This window comes from Aythya fuligula, chromosome 7, assembly GCF_009819795.1.
Source record: "Aythya fuligula isolate bAytFul2 chromosome 7, bAytFul2.pri, whole genome shotgun sequence".
NCBI lineage: Eukaryota > Metazoa > Chordata > Aves > Anseriformes > Anatidae > Aythya > Aythya fuligula.
Genome location: NC_045565.1, coordinates 5015763 through 5034213, shown reverse-complemented (window position 1 = coordinate 5034213; position 18451 = coordinate 5015763). Strand labels below are relative to the sequence as shown.

General features: G+C 47.6%; 1 protein-coding gene across 2 annotated transcripts in view; it reads right to left on the bottom strand.

Moving 5' to 3' along the window:
- Positions 1-7671: 7671 nt before the first annotated feature.
- Positions 7672-18451, bottom strand: part of COL13A1 (collagen type XIII alpha 1 chain) — an 81852-nt gene continuing 71072 nt past the window's right edge. For both annotated transcript variants that reach the window (XM_032190743.1, XM_032190745.1), the window contains 7 exons: positions 18256-18291; positions 16154-16207; positions 15813-15866; positions 14999-15034; positions 12374-12460; positions 8633-8671; positions 7672-7988 (listed from right to left, as the gene is read on the bottom strand). In XM_032190743.1, coding sequence (XP_032046634.1) covers positions 7986-7988; positions 8633-8671; positions 12374-12460; positions 14999-15034; positions 15813-15866; positions 16154-16207; positions 18256-18291 — 309 coding nt within the window. In that variant the 3' untranslated portion in view covers positions 7672-7985. The remainder of the gene's footprint in view (positions 7989-8632; positions 8672-12373; positions 12461-14998; positions 15035-15812; positions 15867-16153; positions 16208-18255; positions 18292-18451) is intronic.

The following is an 18451-nucleotide window of genomic DNA, read 5'->3' as shown; positions in this document are numbered from 1 at the left end:
AATGTTTTATCTGTTAATATCTTTTACGTTTTAAATCACACAAACATTTTGCTTATAAAATAGTGTAAAAAAAATACAAAGAAAAACTAAATTAAGTTCTGTTATGATCAGTAACTCCTTATGCCATAGCTCAGAGTGTAACCTTACAAACAGTACCTCTACTCCTCTAAAATAATGTTAGAGACATTTAAAATGGAATTCAGAATTTCGAGGTTTAAAAGACAAAACAAATCAAAGTTCTCCTATTACCAAGGAAGAAAAAGAAAAGAGAAAGCAAATGCTCATTTTGGCTGAAGAAGCTCCTACAGAGGCTGGAAAGATTATGGGAAAGAACAGCCCTTTGTTCTCTTCATTCCAGCAATTATTTAGTGGGGAATTTTCTTACAGGCCAAAAAGTTTTGAGTAGCTGAACTACGTCAAAAGGAGTTGAAATAGTGTCTCAGAATCAGCACATTGACAATAACAATTGCTGGTAATACAAAAGAACATTACAGCACTTACATTCGTGAAAGCCAAACAACATTGGATATTTAATATTAATCAGAATTCAATATAACCAATGTAAAAAGTGTAATCAGGCTTAAATGCCTCAGTCAATCAGTGTTTATAGGAGACATGCAGAAACAATGCCCTGTTGATATTTACCCACAACTCAGCACTTTACTACAGCTATGTTAAATATTGTACATTCTATGCCACCAAAAAAAAATAGAGTCTCTCTTGTAAAATTCAAGAAAACCAGATAGGTTACAAATTGCTTCAGCAATCCTTCTCCTGCAGGGATTAGTGAATTAACGCCTGCCTGACGTTGGCCGACGAGCAGACCTTTGGCAGAAAGCATCCCCAGCATCAAAGAATTTGGTGAAGAAGATGAGCAACAGGCAGTGCCAGTGACACAAGTGCTCCAGATGTGGGAAAATGACACCAGGGAGGTGTTTTGCTGGGCTCTGAGTACCAAGGGGAAATCCACTTGACACAACTTTCTTGGCAGAGCTTGTAAACGGGGATGGAGAAACCCGGTGAGGAAGCCCTCAGCCACATGTAGCGAGCTGGGGAGCAGAGAGCACATTTCACCATCAAAGGTGTGCTTCTAAAGCACATCCCCTGCCTGTGCTCACACGCTCTGCCTTGGCTCCCAGCACAGAGCCGTCACTGGATGTACAGAGCGGGCTCCTGGCAGATGAAGCTGAACACAGAGGTGATCTCCAGCAGCGCGTCTCGTGCATCCGAATCACTAACAGCAGCCAGCCTGCGAGGCCAGGCAAAATTGAGGCCTCCACACTCAAAAATGGAACCTCCTGAGCCCAGGTGGTTCCTCGGCAGGACCTGGTTTCTCCTTCAGACCTGTTCTTCTCAGGCAGCGCTGACTGGCAATGAAGATGTGCCTCGTGAGTTCTACCACCAGCGAGCCCGCAGTATCTGCAGGCTCTCCTTGTAAATCAGCAGCTCCCCTCCCATCACTGCTGCTGAGCATCTGGAGTCAATTTTGCATCGTTAAGCCTGAGAATTCCGCAGAGTCAGGCCATTCCCCAGCATCAAAGGGATGCTCAAGCCTCCTTAACAGGGCAGGGGGATGCAACAGCTACATTCTGCCCCAATTTACCCCACCTCTCAATGAAACGCTTCCAAGGAAGCGTGTCATCTCCTCAAAAACTCACCAAGGTGGTGAGGCTGCTCGGCCTGCAGCTTGAGCACAACGCCCGGGTAAAAGCAAATCCTTGCAGGAGAGCAGAAGGGAAGATTTACTGAAGCAACGCTTTGAAACATTACTGGGAGAGAACAATGGAATTATCACAAAATGGAATTTCACACGCCCCACAAATCCCCGCCAGGGACAATGGATTGACAAACAGCCTGCAAGAGAAAGCAAGAACACCAGATCCTTTCCGTCAGTTTCACAACCGACCCTCTTGCACCTACCACCACCACGTCTAGCCTACTACGCTCAGCATGTGACAGCAGTTAAAGTCAGCTTTTGCAGCAAAGAAAAAAAGTCTAGCAAGATTTTCTTAAACAAACAACCCCTCTAATATTTGTACTAATTCTGTTTGAAAAAAACAAAACACTTCTTTATTGGATAACTTCAGCAAGCAAATAACCATAAGAAAGCTACGAAGCTAAACTGGTCTTGCCACGTAGCATTTTAAACAGTAGAAGCTTTACAGTCAACTCCAAAAACTTCACAGATATCTACGGTCTTAATTCATGTTTTGCTGTGATTTTTTTTCCATTGGATCCAAGTGTTGGACAATGAAGGGCTACAGGAAAGGAGGAAGGAGTGCAGGAAGGATTGATAAATGAGTGGGAAAATGATCAAACTGTGATCATGGGACATTCTGAAAATGCAGAAAAGAAAGTCCTTGTCCCTGACAAAACGGGTACATCTGGAAACAATAGGGACAAAAACAAGGGAAAAACAAAGATGTGTAAAAGAAACAGAGGCTCTCACCCAGCCCAGCATTTGCAGGCATGTTCCATGTGGAGCAAAGGCCGAAGATGAGCTGAGTGTAAGTGCACTGCTGGGGCTAGAGGAGGGAAAATAGCGAGAGACGACGATACCATGGCAGGTAACAACCAGGAGCTTGCTGTTTTCAAGCAAGCAGCTTTTGAGCTGCTAGCTCAGAGCCACCTCCTAGCGAAGTCTGAGATTTCAGGCTGCAGAATGCTCCTGAAGAGGGCACAGCGACCCTTGCCAGACTCCCTTCCAAATGACAGAGACTGTCTTTAATCAGCCAGTCCCTCGCGCAGCCCTTTTGGATTCTGTAAGTGGAGTTTTGGAGAGACTGTTTTGTCTGGGAGAGGTCACTGGTACCTGGTCCCTAGGCACAGCCTGTGGGGATGCGTCTGTCCCCACTGAAAATTGGTTTGCCTATGGAGAGCACCATCTTACTCTTGGACTTTGGGAGAAAAAACAACACGCTAGGAATGTCCTTGGGACATCTCGAGTCAGAAACTTTTACAGACTTATTCCAACAGCTCATCAAAAATATATTTAAAAGGAAACACTAGAAAAGAGCAAACAAATTGCCCCCAAAATATTGTTAGTAAAAAGAAATGTAGAAGTAGCGTTATCAAACTATATACATAATTGTTTTTTTTTTTATTAAAAAAAGAAGAAAAAAAGCACACCTACCGCCTGCAGTTCTGGTCAGGTTCTCCCCTTCTCCCCCCACCCCCCAAAGAAATAAAAAATAAGAACTACAAATAAAATAGATTAACCCTTTCACCAGCCTGGCTTCTAACTGAAACGATTTATTCCCCTACTACTGTGCTTACTGAATGCATTCGTTCAGAAAAAAATCACAACGGGTGTTCTTTAGATCAGACTCAAAGTAGAACTTTTCCCCTGCTCCTTTTAAGCCTTGAATTACGTTAGAAGTGTACTTCCTATGCAGTGGACGAAAAGGGCTGGCTGCGGGGTGCAGATGTCCTTCTCAGAAGGTCGGGACTATTCCAGCTGAGTGGACGAAGCTGTCTGAGCCAAGGTTATTGCGTTCCTGGGGCTCGCTCAGATCTATTAAACATCGCTTTGAACTTGAAATCAGCTCCTTCTCTCTGAAGCAGCATGAATTGCTTGTCATTTAGTTCTGCCTAATGCTTTAGATATCATTCATCAACTCTAGTAATAATGGCCCCGATTCACCAGAGCACTTAAATATGCAAATAGTATCATTTAGGCCAATGGCAATCACACACTCGAAGTTAAATGTGTTTTAATGCTTGGACAAATGGGATTCCCGATGTACTCAACGAAAAAGAAGTGTTATGAGTCATGTTCACAAGATATGCACTTAGGCTTAATTTTAGCTTTTTTAGTGTATCGGAAGATCTCTGGTGAAAGACCCTGCAACGTTCACGTGCACGGGATTTAACCTTCAGCAGTGGGAACTGATGGCAGGTTTGTGTGGCAATTGGTATGAGGTGCCCACAGTTGCATGTCCTGACCTTCAGGTAGCTGGGAAATGTCCTGTGCGCCCCTCAGCACCTTGCCAAATCTTTATCTCCTTTCAGTAAATGTATTGGAACATGTGACAGTGGGATTTGACTCTTGTGATCCTGATTTTCCATCTGGAAGTACATCTGTTGAAAGGTACCCACAAAAAGGGCCTTAATAGGACAGCAAAATAATACTTCTGGAGGGCTCCAGACAAAAAAAAAAAACACCCAGTGTGCATGGTGGAGACCAAACAGAAGCACAGGAAGCAAAGGAACTGTTCAGTGAAACCAGGTTTTATCCATACTTCGTTTTCCTTCTCTGACAAGATACTTCATGCCTTCAGTACCTAGTACGCTTTCCCCTTTTCAGCAAAAGGCTTCATTGCTTTCTGATTTACCAGGAGATAAAAAGTTTGTGATGAAAAGGTTAAGGATGGAATCATCAAAGATACAGGTGGAAGTTTGTCATCTGGGAACCAGATAGGGTAGGAAAAGGTTGTCTCGTGTCCTCGGAGCAGCACTCTGAACTGAGCACGCGCAGCTTGACTGGCTTTCCTAAAGAAAACATTCCAGAAGGATTTCTGTCTTGGATCAAAGGACCCCCCACTGAAATTGTTTATGTCTTGCGCTCATTTATACAGCAGCTGCTGGAAATCGAGCCCAGTTCTTCATCTGAAGAGCCTGACCACAATAATAGACCAAAGTGAAAATGACCAAAGAAAAGAGAACACAAATGGTGTCATTTCCAAACTCTGCCACTGGCCTCTGGGAGAAGGCCGAAAGCAAAGCAAGAAGCGCCGGCACGCTGAGCTCCCGCGGCCACACCAGGCCTTATCTGGGCACAGGCTCCCGGCACACGGTTGAAGAACTCTTCCCAAGCTCCAGGGAGGGAACTTGCAAAGCATCTCCAGCACATCTTCAGGAAGGTCCTTCTTCTCCTTTCGTTTTGCTGTCGTTTCCCAAACTTCACCCTCGTTCCTCTCACTTTTTGGCTATCAGCCAAGGAGTTTGACCCTTGAAGGGGCAGACAAACGATTTCACGTGAAACGGGCCAGCTGGAAAAACAGCACTCAGCAGTGACAACGACCTGGTCCCTGGCTTCAGCAGGGAGAGGCCCTGAAACCAAACTGCTGGATTTGGAGCAGCACAAGCCCAGCCTCTGCTAGGCGGGTTTTTCTTGAAATGCAAGGCAGGTAGGGTTGGGAAGAGCAGCTGATCGGTGCAATTCCCCTCTGACTCACAGCCTCGGGTTGACCCAAAGTGTCTGGGGAGATCTCTCTTCCCACAGCCTACAGCGATTTCAGATTTTATGACTACAAGGGGCTGTCTACTTCAGGTAAGAAACAAAAAACAGTTTTTTGCCAAGGTATAAAAGGGGCTACTGGTTTTCAAACTGAAGTAGAAATTAAATGAATTTTCAAGCGATTAGATTCTCATCTGAAACATCAGTCTCAAAAAAACTTTAAAATGTTTTTTGCTGAATTAATTCCAGCTTTTAAGGGAGCCCAAAAGGAAGCCTTGGGAAGTCATAAATTGTGCTACCCACAATAAACACCTCAGAGCCCAGCAGTGCACATGAAGACAAACCGAGGCTATGAACGGGACCACCTGAGTCAGAGAAGAGGAAGGTAATAAGGACAAGCAGGTGAGCTGCTGCCACGTACATGTGCACCTAGGAAATACGCTGGGGCAAAGCTGGAGGTAGGGAACATCAAATCAAGCCCTTTTGGTCAGACTCCTCCCTTGCATTTCGCTGATACAAGTCAGGTACTTGTAAAAGTTGTGGCAATTGCATTTCAAGGTCCCCTCTGCCTCAGGCAAAAGCTTTCTCTCTCGCAAATATATCACCTAAAAACCAGCCCAAGAAACCAAAACAGGCAGAGGATCAGCTTGAGACTCCTAGAGGAGCCTTCAGCAGCTGCGTTAAGACAACACAATGCACACGTGCTTCGTTTACTTTCAGATGAGGCAAACCCAAGCAAAGTCCCATGCAGAACAGTCACAAGGGCTACAAAACAAAAACGCGCCACAGACAGCAAAGGGAACAAGAAGAATTGGCGGGTTCTTCCATGGACCTATCGGTTTCTGAGAGTTAACTACAGCCAGCGTTTTGAGAAAGGACTGAAGCATTCAAACCAACAACCTCGTGGGCCACATGCTACAAGAGCAGAGAAACTCCCTGCTGCCACCACCATCACCTTTCAAAACCAGCACTGTAGCTGGGGGGGCTTTTATTGCTTTGTGTTCAACAGGTGTGTAACTAAAACACCAGAGCTGTGTGGCATCCTTGCTTAAATGAGTCCTGTTCTTGGCTGAGCTTCACAGCTGCAGAGCTTTGTACCAAAATGCTGGGTCTTAAATCAGTGAGAGACCTCACTGAGAACACAAACAAGAATCCCTCAGTGCTCTGCAGTCCGTTTTCTTTCGCTGCCATGTCAGCTCCAGTACCCCTAGCATCTCATGAAAACATCACGCATGGAAAAGTTTCACCCACAGCACAATGTTGGCATAAGAAGAAATGCTTGTGAAGATCACAAATTAGTCTAGGTTGAAAGTTACAGGGAGCTTCCTGACTGCGAGAGCAATCTGAGCGGGGAGCAGCCTGTAGGCACGGGATGCGGGGGGTAGAAACCTCACTGCTTTTTAGCTGAAGCTCGGAACGTTTCTGGCAGGGCGAGGTGACAAACGGCTTTCGGTCAGACAGGGGCTGGGCTCTGCTCCTGGGGGCCTTTTCTTCTGCACACCAGAGGGGCACGAACCCTGCGGTCGTGGTGCTCTGTGGGGCTAACAGGCTTCGTGCAGGCAGCTGGCACACAACCAGCTCGCAGCTTGAAGCCAGCTGAGGAGTGAGCGCAGGAGGTGCTCATCATCACTTCAGCTGGCACAGCCCATGGCACTGCTGGAACCGTGGGGGTAAAAACCAGACAGCTGCAGCGTGAGGGTACCGATGGGAGGATTTTTAAGTACTGGAAGCAGCTCTGTATCCCCCTGGAAGCCCCAGGGTGCAACCTGCCCTTCACCCTTTGTGAACGACCAAGGAAAGCGGACGTGTTTTAGGGAACAGATTTAGGCTTCCACGCTTTTGCTAATTTTGTAAGAAAAGCACTCTGTGATGTTCCTTAGTCTGATGATGTGTTTTTTTCTTGTTGGGTAACAGGCTTGAGACACTAACAGTGGCAGGACAGGAAGGGTAATTAGGGGGTACCACACAGGTTAGGACACACTGCAAATTTGCATGCGGCTTTGGTTAGCATTAAAGGAGCCATGGGGCTCAGTTTATCTCATAACCATTCATCAGGATATCATCGAGGTATCTGCCATCTGCTTAACTTTAAACGAAGCTTTAATCAGGCTAGTTGCAGGCCGACAACTCAGAAAAATGTCTGAATTCCTGAACTGTGGTGTGAGGGGTAATCCAGAGGCAGGAGACCAAGAGGCTCTTCGTACGCACAGGGCCTGCAGCTCGTGGGGACGCTTCCCTTTCTGCGCAGCCCCAGGGGCTGGCACAGGCTGTGCTTGGCTACCTGAGTGGTGCTGACACGTGGCCTCCTCCAGAATTACTCACCAGGGAAGCTCGAAGCTCCCAACGTACGGGGGCTGTCGTGAGTCTTGGCAGCAACACCCTTATTTAACCCCCCAAACGCTGTGCGTGTGCCTCTTTAAGAAAAATACGCAATACTTAGAGATACTCTTGAATGATTCCAGCTTGAAAAATGAAAATGGCCTTTGAATCTATACAGGGCAGCTCCCGTGGGCGCTTTTAATGCAATAATTTATTAAGTTCCTATATTCATCATGTGTGCACAAGTATCATGTAAATATTACAGCTGTACTCCATGACAAAACAAGCGTAAAGCAGACACAGAATTATACAGAGAACCGACAAACGGGGAAGAAGGGAGCTGTAGTATTTTCTGTACAAAAAAATATGCAGCTTCTTGATAATTTGTAAAAATGCATTAACTTTTGGCATTTCGGAGAAGAACACTGTATAAAAATAAATATTCTATGTCAAATAACACACACAGGCCAGTCCAGGGTTAGAATCATCACTGCAAAAGAAAACAAACGGGCGTTAGTGGCAGTTCTCCAACAACAGACACCAGGACAGAGGGACACCAGGACAGAGGGACAGCAGGAAGGAAGCCGGCTCCAGCACCTGCTCCAGGAAGAAGCGGGTTCTGGATCTCAGCAGAAACCCTTCGTGCTCTCCTGGAAGCGAGGCCAGGAGCTGCGGTCCAGGCTGCTCTGTGCCTGCACGGCTCGTGTGCTTTGAGTTACAGCACGCAGCGGGTCACGGAGCGGGGCCAGACCCCGGGGAGCAGCAGAGGCATTTAGGGGAGCCTCCAAAGGGAGCTCCTGAGGTGGGCAAGCCAGCAGAAACACGGCAAGAGCGGAGTTTTTTTTACATTTACACACTGCTGCTAGCGGCAGCGCCTGCCCCAACAGCAGGGGTATCACTGTGGAGATGCTGGAGCACTTCAAGGCCAGCCAGCTCACAGGGCACAGCCCCAACGCTCTCCTTTTTAGCCCATAAAACTGACCAGCATACAAACAAGGGAGTTTGCTGCTTTTCAGAGGTTTGGTGCTGGAAATCCCACGTGTGCCTCCACACCTATTTTGCTCATAGAAAAATCAGCGGGACCCGCAGCGCGGCCAGCTCAGCACAGCCACAACAGCTCCAGGGTTATTTTACCTTGTTCCAGCAGCCTTGAACCGGGAGGCCGTCTTCTCCCTGCAAAAGGGATGGGTGAAAGAGCAGGTTAGGACGTGGCAAGTCGTGCAGAGAACGCGGGAAGAAGGAATGGGTGAACTGCTACAGCTGCAACAAACAGCCCGAAGCGGGGCTGGAGGAATAGTCTGACAGATATTCCTCCCCCCTCTGCAGCGACCCGGCCCTGGGGCCGAGCCCAGCTGGAAGCAAGGAGGCAGGTGGCAGGTCCGTGCCCCCGGCTTGGCTCTGTGGCACCAAGGTGAAACACCACGCCTGGCACGCCGAGGGCAAGCAAACCCCAGAGGCAGCACTAACCTCGGGTCCAGAAAAAAAAATCCATCTCCTTTCTGCCCTGCTTGTTAGAGGGTTGGCTTCATCGCCTGAGAGGCTGCCCAGCTCTCCTCTCTTGCCTCTGAGAAGCTCCAGGGAAACCAGGAGGGCAAGCAGCTGGCAGCCCGTGCTGGCTGAGCATCTCGCTGACTCCTGGGGTGTTTGTGTTTTCTCTCCCCCCCCATAACATCGGTGAGATTTCTGTGAAAATAGCCTTGCAGTTCTGCAGCTCTGAAGCCTCGGGCTATCCCATCCCAAGGTGGGCAGGCGACTCATTTATTTTTCATCATTGAAGGTTGGATGCTTTAAGGACTTTGCTACCAAAAGGCAGTTGGGAAATGCTTTTGTGAATTACTGCCATTAATTACATCTCAGCGCAGCTTTACTTAACGTGAGAAAAGAGGAAACAAACGTCAACAGCACTGTGCTCTTGAGCAGGAGATACACAGCTGAAAAGTCGGGCACAAGGAGCTGCATCTGTGACACCAGAAGTCAAATACTTCTGTGTCTGTCAGGTTCTCGGGCTGGTGCTACTCCCAGTGAGAACTGGAGGCAGCAAAATTGTGCCAAGTGTGATGCGGGCACATTTCTGCAGTCAAATGACTCAGTTCTCACTGCCTCCAGTACCAGAAACCACTGTTGTGCGTTTCATCCCATTTGAGAAAGGGAGAAAAAAAAAAGCAAATGCACAGTAGCATATTCTGACAAAAACTATTTAACAGAGATACACTTTCAAGGGATTCATGAACTGAGCGCTGTCATGATGCTGTAAGCTGTTTCTTGCTTATGTACTGAAATGCAAATTGCTTTCTCAGCGCATTTTCTGGACTGCAGTCTCCTTGTGGTTCTTTCTCCCCACTTCCCCCCTCTTCTCCCACTAAGTGGAAACCCCAATCACGGATTCCTTAACCACCACTTCAACTGGGGCCTTCCCACTGGCACACCGGTGGTGGCGGGAGCGACCGGAGTTGTGCGTCGCAGGAGATGGCAGGTGAGGTGCACGGAGGAACGGGAAGGCAGAGTTACAGCGTGAGGATCAGAGGAAGACCAGAGGCACGAGGCAGTGTTTGTTGCAGAGAAGGGAAACGGGACATGCTTGTTAGCACCGAGTGTCCCCATCCACGTATTGGGTGTGTGAAGCTGTAGTTGGCAGCCTCCAGGAGTTATGCACGTGGATGTGCCAGCAGGATGCTAAGCTTTTAACCCAGTTGGATCAAAAACCGTGCTTATTCAAGTTCCCAAGCTAGCTCGCATGCCAGTACGCTATATCTACATATCAGTAAAAATAATGGCATCTGCATTCCACCAGCTTCTCTGGCGAGTTTCCCTTAACAAAAATAGGTACGAAGAGGTGTGCATTCTCACATGGCCATGCAGGGTACATTCTAACAGAGCAGAGACAGAAAAAGAAAGGCAGACTGTCAGGGCACAGGCAGAAGCCTTGGCACCTGCAAAATCAGGTGCTTTATTCAGCCAGACTTACTCCATAGAAACCTGGCTGTTATTAGTGGGAGGTGAAACACGTGGCTCTGATCTCACAACTCAGGAACTGATCTCACATCCCTTGTAAATGGCATCAGGCAGCTTTAAGAGAGCCTAAGGGATGGAATAACGGCCCTGAAGCAGGCCCAGGCATGGTGAATGGGGGCTGGAAGGGCAAGGGGATACTACGGGGTGGCTGGGACAGCTGTAGGGATAAAACCCTCACCTGGATGCTGCACAGCCACAGAGCAGCTCTGAGTAAACTCACAGACCGGTGATGTTTAATGGGATACTTAGAAATCAGGTGAGGTTAAATGCTCCCAACTGCTTTTGTGCTACAGTCGTAGGGTTAGATGCAGCACTGGTACAATAAGCATTCTGTAAGAGATGAGTGATTATCAGGAAATGGGCAATTCCACGTTTCTTGGGTGCTGTGGGTACTATTCTGAGTTTGGGGAGAGCCACAAAGAGGAATGGAGGGAGATAGTGCCTAAATGACACGTTTCACATGGGCTTGCTAACAGCTAGCTGTATTATTACAGTCAATGGACGGTGACTGAGGCAATGCAGAGCAGTGGCAGACTGCTAACCACACCGAAACGCTTAAATGTGGAGTTACGGAGGGAGGAAAGCATCGCAGCTCCTTGGCTACAGAGCCAAGCAAGTGCAGCTGCAGTCTCCATGCACGAGTCTAATAAACGTTCTCAAAGTGAAGGCAAAGCAAGAACCGAAGCAGTTTTACAATTCTCATTCCTGCTGCATTCTCCTCATGCTGGCAGCAGCTGCGAATCAGCGCACCAAAGGGAAAGGACTGATCCTGGCAACAGCAGCGCGAGGAAGGCAGGGCAGGAGAGGCGAGGAAGGAGCTGCCACGTGCGTCTCTAGGGCATGCAGCTACTTGGAGGTATCGGGAAAGAACAACCAAGGCAAAAAAGCAAACCACCATGCAGGAAAGGGAAGGTACGCCATACCAATGGGCACGGGGCATCCAGCCCGTCCAGCCCAGGTAACCCCGGCTCACCCTTCTCGCCTTTAAAACCTCGGAGACCCTGTTCACGAGATCAACCACTGTCGTTATTTCAGATAATGCCAGGCACCTCCGTGGCACAGGAGGAGAGGCTCAGACCCGCGCTGGGACTGTCGCAGGGCACTCTGCTGCCTGCCCAGAGCACAGAGGGCACACCTTCCTGGTGGTACTTTGTCCGTGTGATCAGCAGGAGCAGGTGCCAGCTCCACGAGTCAGGGCACACGTCTCCAGCTGAGCTCAGCCTGAGCATGGCAGTGATGTTTATCTGCTTTGAAGTCCTCCATTTTTCCAATTTCCCAGCAGATGAGTTTCTAGACGCACGAGTATTGCTGGGATTTATGGCAATACTACTGATTTCTGGCAGCGTGTTTGCTGCGGTGTATGAGCTGAGATGAAATGTGCAGCCATTCATACATTGATTCACCCAGATTGACAGATGGCACATTCTGCCAGAAACGTGTCCCACTCAGAACCACCGAGATGTGCTTCCCTCCGGGCAGTGCAGCTCGAGTGCCCCGTGTCACTCCCAGGCACTCACGGCGGCCGGCCATTATTGCAGGCCAACAAACTGCTCTGCTGTCACGCAGACACGATGACACCGAACGTTTCCAGAGAGCAGTGAGGGAGGCTCAGGGCTCTGCCCGCACAGGAGAAAGCCCTGGGCTCCCAGCACGAACCCCAAGGCTGTGTGAGCTCCGGAGGAGGAAGGAACGTAACCGTGGCCACTCAATGGATCGGCTGCTCCCTGCTGAAGGCTGCAGTGGGAGCCAGACCGGCCTCATCTCAGCGTTATGCTTTTGCAAGGCCATTATTTCTGCTACGATTTCCTTCTTCCTTCCCCACCGCAAATCTTAGAACAGTACATTTGATAAAACAGAACATACCAACGGACAGGGTGCATCTAATCCAGGCGCTCCTTGGTCTCCCTTATCCCCTTTAGACCCTCTAGAGCCTTTCTTGCCCCTCTCCCCCTGTAAATAACAGTTTGGTCCAAAAGAAAAAAAAAAGAATACACAAAAGCTTTAGGATCATCCATTTCAAACAAATGTCAGCAACAGTTTAAAAAATGATAAACATTGAGGAAACATTTTAAAAGAAGTGAAACCTCCCTTTGGGATGTTAAGTGAGCCACAGGAGGGACCAAGGGAAGGCACAGGTGCCCTGGGGCAATATCCTACGAGAGCAGGGCAGCCAAGGCCGGGTGTAACAATGGGATTTGCCAGAGGAAATTCTCAAAGCTGCTGAGCATAAAACAGGGAAAGGGGCAGCTGCACAGGGAAATGAATTTAGGGTCCTCGTGGGAAGAGTTAAAGGAATTAGGGGATAACATCAGACAGCGCAGGCTGCTGGTTCTTCTTTAAAATGTGTTAAACCCAAAGCTGGCAAGAGAAATGGATGGGAGAGGAGAAGCAACGAGGCAAAATCACCCAGAACCAAGCACTGGAACAGAGAGGATAATCCAGGAAAATGCAGCGTGGGTTGCTCTGAAGGGAGCAGGAAGGAACCAGGAAGAAAGGCGGAAGAGGAGGAAGGGATAAAGGGGACAAAGGTGGACCTGTAGGAGCGAGGAAGACACACGTACACACATGAGAAAAAATACAGGCATTAGAACAACAGCAAAGATATCATCTTGGCAGCAAAAGATCAGGGTTTGCACTTTTTCAGCTGGGCGTCCCAAAAGGCTGTGCCTGTTCCCATCGGGACCTACTGGCACCCCAGGCACAGCTGTGCTGTGCACCACGCTGGACAGCAGGAGGGCTCCTGACACTGCAAAACCACTGCTCTGCCTAAAGGAACTGGGAGGGCTCGCTGAGGAGCTTGGCAAACTGCTTGGAAGCTTAACAAAATTGATGCACTCCTTTAAGTAGTGGTGACCTAATCCCCATTTCTGGAGCGGAGCAGGAGTGAGGAGAAGCCCTGGTACGAATATATGGTGGGAAAAGAGGTTTTTTCTAGGATCTCCCCTGAAAAGGCATTGCAGTTGCCCATTTACAGGCTCGGCTTCCTCACGTTTTCATTTCAAAATGTTGGTTGCAGTGAGGCAAAGCACGCTTCAAGGGGCCAGCGAGTCTTCCCCCTCGTGCTGCTTTCCAACCCATCCTACAAGGAGGTGTTTCCAGTTTTCATTTGCTTTTCTGAGAGCTTAGGGAAGTCCTATTGGCACACTGCAGCCAGTGGAAGACCCTTCTTTTAAGTAACACACCCAGTTTAAAAGCCAACTGAAGAAGTCTAGGAATTGTCATTTTCTGTTTAGAAGCCACACAAACAAAACACAACACATCTCACCAAGGAGGAAGTTAAGAAGCAAAGCCAGAAATGGAATGATTAAAAAAGGGGAGGACTTTGGAGCTCCCAGGAAATTTGGACCTTTCTGCTCTAGTTTAAGATGCCAGTTGGCTACTGCACTCCAAAACTGCTCGTTCTGTGCAGAGCAAGGTCAGAAATACATTGCAGATAAAATCAGAGAACACTCATTATGTATAAAAAGCAAAATCATATAATGGAATCACTGCACTGGCACATGCACTGTAAATCTTTACATTTTTGGATAAATTTAGGTGATACCAGAGTCTTATCAAGAGAACGTATGTGTGTATGTGTGACCACATGCGTAAGACATACCTGTTTACTTTGTTAAGCTGTTTGACATATTTACACAAGTGTAGTCTTAAAACCATAATCCAGAAGTCATTTATATTTCTAACTATAAATTATATTCAACGGTTTGTCTTTTAACTGTTTTTAATGAACAAGATTCAGAGACTTAACAAGCAAGAAGTTCCTTATGTTGTTAAAAATCCAATGATTGGAATGCCCGTGAAAGGCAAGGAGTGTTCAGTGCACACTTTTTAGTAATATTTATCTTTTTATTTTATTTTTTTTATTTAATGTAGGTGGTGAGACAGAGGAGCAGCCACCATTCACATTACATGTTTTGATCCAGCTCTTTATCACATCCTGATAAACTTTATCACATCCTTTATCACATCCAAAGCCTGAGGAGGCTTCATGTCTGACTCTTTAAAGTATGCAAATTTAATTTATCTTCTCCAAATTTCCATCTCCCAGATTCTCTGGAGAACCCTTAGCTAGAGGTCAACTTTTTTCATGCTTCAGGGGGAATGTGAAAGTAACGTGATAAGATCTGCTGACTGCATCTCAGTTAACTCTCCTGGAAATCCCTGGACGCACTACCAAGCAGATAAGCAGGATTTCCTAAAGCAAGCCTTGTTGGCCTAACTCCACCACACGTGAAGCCGTACTTCAGTGAGAACAGAGCTATGACAACAAAGAACACGTTAGAAAATTCCTCCTGTATCTTTCAGAGGGACATGCTGCGATGTTCTAGATGATGACACAAACTACGGGTATCACCTTCAAAAATACAGGTTTGTGAATCATTCACACAAGGGGTTAGCAAACAGAATCTCATGCCAGCTGTCTCTCAGTGGCTCAGGCAGCAACCAGTCCCCCACTGTGCAAAGACCAAGACTTGCTTGGTAACTTACCCGGATTCCTTTGTCACCAGGCAGACCTTGTAAACCCTGAAACACATCAATGCAAAAATAGAAATATTTCACACACAGACAGGTCCCACTGTATACCTCCTCAAACGGAACACGTGCCCAAGAGTTTGTTTCCATCACTATCCATTACTGTGTGGTAAAAACTAACATTTCCTGTAGACAACCTTCTCCTCACCTCCAGGAGACCATCCAGGCTAACACAGCACTGCTTCTACTCTAAGAATTTTTCACATAGAAACCAGACTTGCTGAAAGAACTCAGTTTCTGAAGAAGAAAACAAAAGTACACAACCACAACCTTCTTTTGTTCTTTTTTTTTTTTTTTTTTATTCTTTCTTTTTTAATAAACAACGAAGCAGTTCCCTGATGACCTAAAACCAAAGTTCTAGCACTGGCTGCATTTTGCAAAAGTAACCCCAAACAATGGAACTAACCTCAACTTTTGTCACTGTGATGAAAATGCAGATACCCAACGTGGAAAGGTACACCATGCTCAAAAGCAGTATTTTGGAGTAAGATGCAACTCCGAGTCCCACACAGCTTCTTTTGGTACTTTGAGGGCAATGGAGAATTTAGAGTTCCTTTCAGCTTCATTTATCTCATTCTGAATAACTGCTCTGAAACTACCCAGCTCTGCCTGTTGCTCCCATGGGGTATTTGAGCTCATAATTTTGGTTCTTTAACACCTAACCTAGCTGAAATTGGAAATATTACATTACAGCAGCACCTTAAAATATCAGCCACAACAAGGAAGTAGGGGCTTGTAGATAACACATTCCTACTGCTCTCACACTTACGGGAAGTCCTGCTGGTCCCATTGGTCCTACAACACCAGGATCTCCTTTACTGCCCTGAAATAGAGACAAAAGAGTAGAAATTGTTAGCGCTCCTATTTGGTATGACCAGGCAGCACAATAATGACTACAGAAACACTATAGAAGAAATAGAAAGGTTACAATTTAAAGTACCTAAAACCCCAAGAATAAAATGCTTAGAAATCAGAGACCAAGTTGAGGGTCCTATATGCACAAAGACAGAAGTTTCAGCTGCTAGAAAGACCTAGAGCTTCTCCATTTTAAGGAACTGTTGTGTCTGCAGAGGAGCTACAGAGCATTGGTCAGTTTTGAACCAAACTCACCCTTTCTCCTTTTGGTCCTGCTGGTCCCGAAACCCCCATTGGTCCTGGAGTGCCCTGTAGTTGGAGGAAGGGAAACACATCAGATCTGGCCTCTTTCATTCCAGGGCTCCGTTAAAGTCAGGAGCCACTGCTGCTCCTTTAGGAAGAAGCACAGCTGGGAAGGGCAGTCCAGTGGCTGAAGGCATCGAGCGCCACTACAGCTTTCAGCGGTGGTGGTGGTGGGTTTGAAGGTGTTACATGCAGCCTGACAAACAGGGGAACCGCTGCACTCAATCACACCCGCACCATCTTACAGAGCCTTGTCTCCTGATTTTGAAGCTATGCCTAGACAATCTGTACAGGGGGCATTTCTACTAGCACCACGAGGGAATATTTTTCTTGCCGGTTTGTCACAGACAATGCTGAAAGCTGTAGCAGAATAAAGGCCATTTATTTCGACGTACAGTAAGCAACTTGTGTGTGTGTGGTTTCCTTCCCCCCAACCTCCCAGTGTCAGCTGAGGTGGACAAAAGTGAAAGCTTGCATTCCTTGGTGGTAGGCAGCCAGTCATGCAAGCTGGAAGACACCATGCTGCGAAGGGGAACGCAGATGCATACCAGGAGGGGTGGTGGTATCGTGCATTCCCAAGCCCTCTGCTCCTTTTTTTGCCATTTCTGCTACTCCATCGGGCTCTCGATCACACCGACAGGAAAACCCAGTTTTTTCGCTCCACTTTTGGCACAGGGGCCCTCTCCCATTAGCACACCAAACCTACGTGCAGGCAGTGCTGAGGCTCGTTCAGGCTTTGGGAAATGAACCCAGCCCAAGCTGGTCTTTAATGGGGGCAACAGAGCAGGCAGCCAACAGTCCTAACAAAACACTCCCGTTGAGGCAATGCTGGATCCAGGCACCTTCAGCCCTGTCCAGCCTCCTGGGCTTTGGAGCATTCCCTGCTGTAGGGCCTGCTGCAGCTCTCCCAGGCCAGCCAAAGCACAGCCTTCGCCTCTGCAGTGAGCACTGCCCCCAGCCACACTGCACAGTCAGGCATTTATTTACCCAGCCCTACTGCCTACGCTTCTAAGACTGGCAAGAATCAGAATGCAGAGTCACAAAAGTAACCCCTCCAAGCTGAGTCCAACTCCTGGATCAGAAGAGCTTTTCAGACGAGCCAAGATCTGCAGGACGTAGGTAGAGACACCGCTCATGCAGCACGGTTTCAATGCAGTGAAAAAAAGTGGCTCTCCTTGGATCTACATCACAAAGATCTTAATTGCCTGCATGTTTGCATCATTTTAAGGTAATTTAGTGCCATGAAATATACTGAGAACTGACCTGCACGTGTACAAAAATCAAGCTACAATTTTCCAGAACGAGTGAGCAGATAAGCTGTAACTCAGAAACTGTCCTGAAGCTCCAGAGCAGGGGATTATCCCCAGTTACACTGAGGAGAAATCACTTTGTAAATAGCCAATTGGAGTGTACGTGGGTGATGCATGATTTCCCAAGTGGGATAAAAAATGTATTTGGCCCATATTTAACAGTTTTTACCCAGGAATGGCAGAGTGCTTTATGAGAACCAGGTTAGTGGTACTCATCTTGTTCCAAGTTTGGCAGGCTGAGAAGCTGAGCCAGAAGGAGTTTATTTCCTTCACATCCTTCACATTTCCTTCCCTGAGCACCTAGTGTGAAAACAAGGCACGGCCGAAAGCTTTTGCTCACAAGATAAAGCAGACAGGCGTTATCATGGCAAAGGCACAACTGAGAAGCTGCTGTTGTGAAAAGGCTGCGAGCAAGGCTGCCATGGAGAACAACAGGGCGGAGGGATGGAGACCCCTCGCAAGAAAGCAGAGGAGAACCGAGCACCGTGGAGCCATGCAGAGGTTTCATTCATCTGGTTACTGAGATGAAGTGGAAGAGGTAGGCTGTGATCCCAGACAGACTCATGGTATCGAGAAACAAGCACGTGTCTTAATCACCTCCCAGGCTTGAACACCCCCCCGCGCCCCCAGAACCTGCTTTGGAGAAAACGAGGTTACTCCTGCCATAAACAAGACTGGTGGGGAAGACGAGACAAGTCACGATACGGGGGGAGGAACGTAGGGCAAAGGAGAAATGGAACTCACCGGTGGCCCAGGCCTGCCGTCCAAACCTGAAGCACCCTGAACAGGCGGGGAGGGTTCACAAAAACAAGGCAGGAGGAGAGGGGAGGAGGGTGAGGGGGGAAAGGAGAGGGGAGAGGTGAGTGAAGCTGTGACTTGAGACAAACATATGCTTGCAATCAACAACAACTAAAGGTCTCAAGGACAGGTGATGGTACTT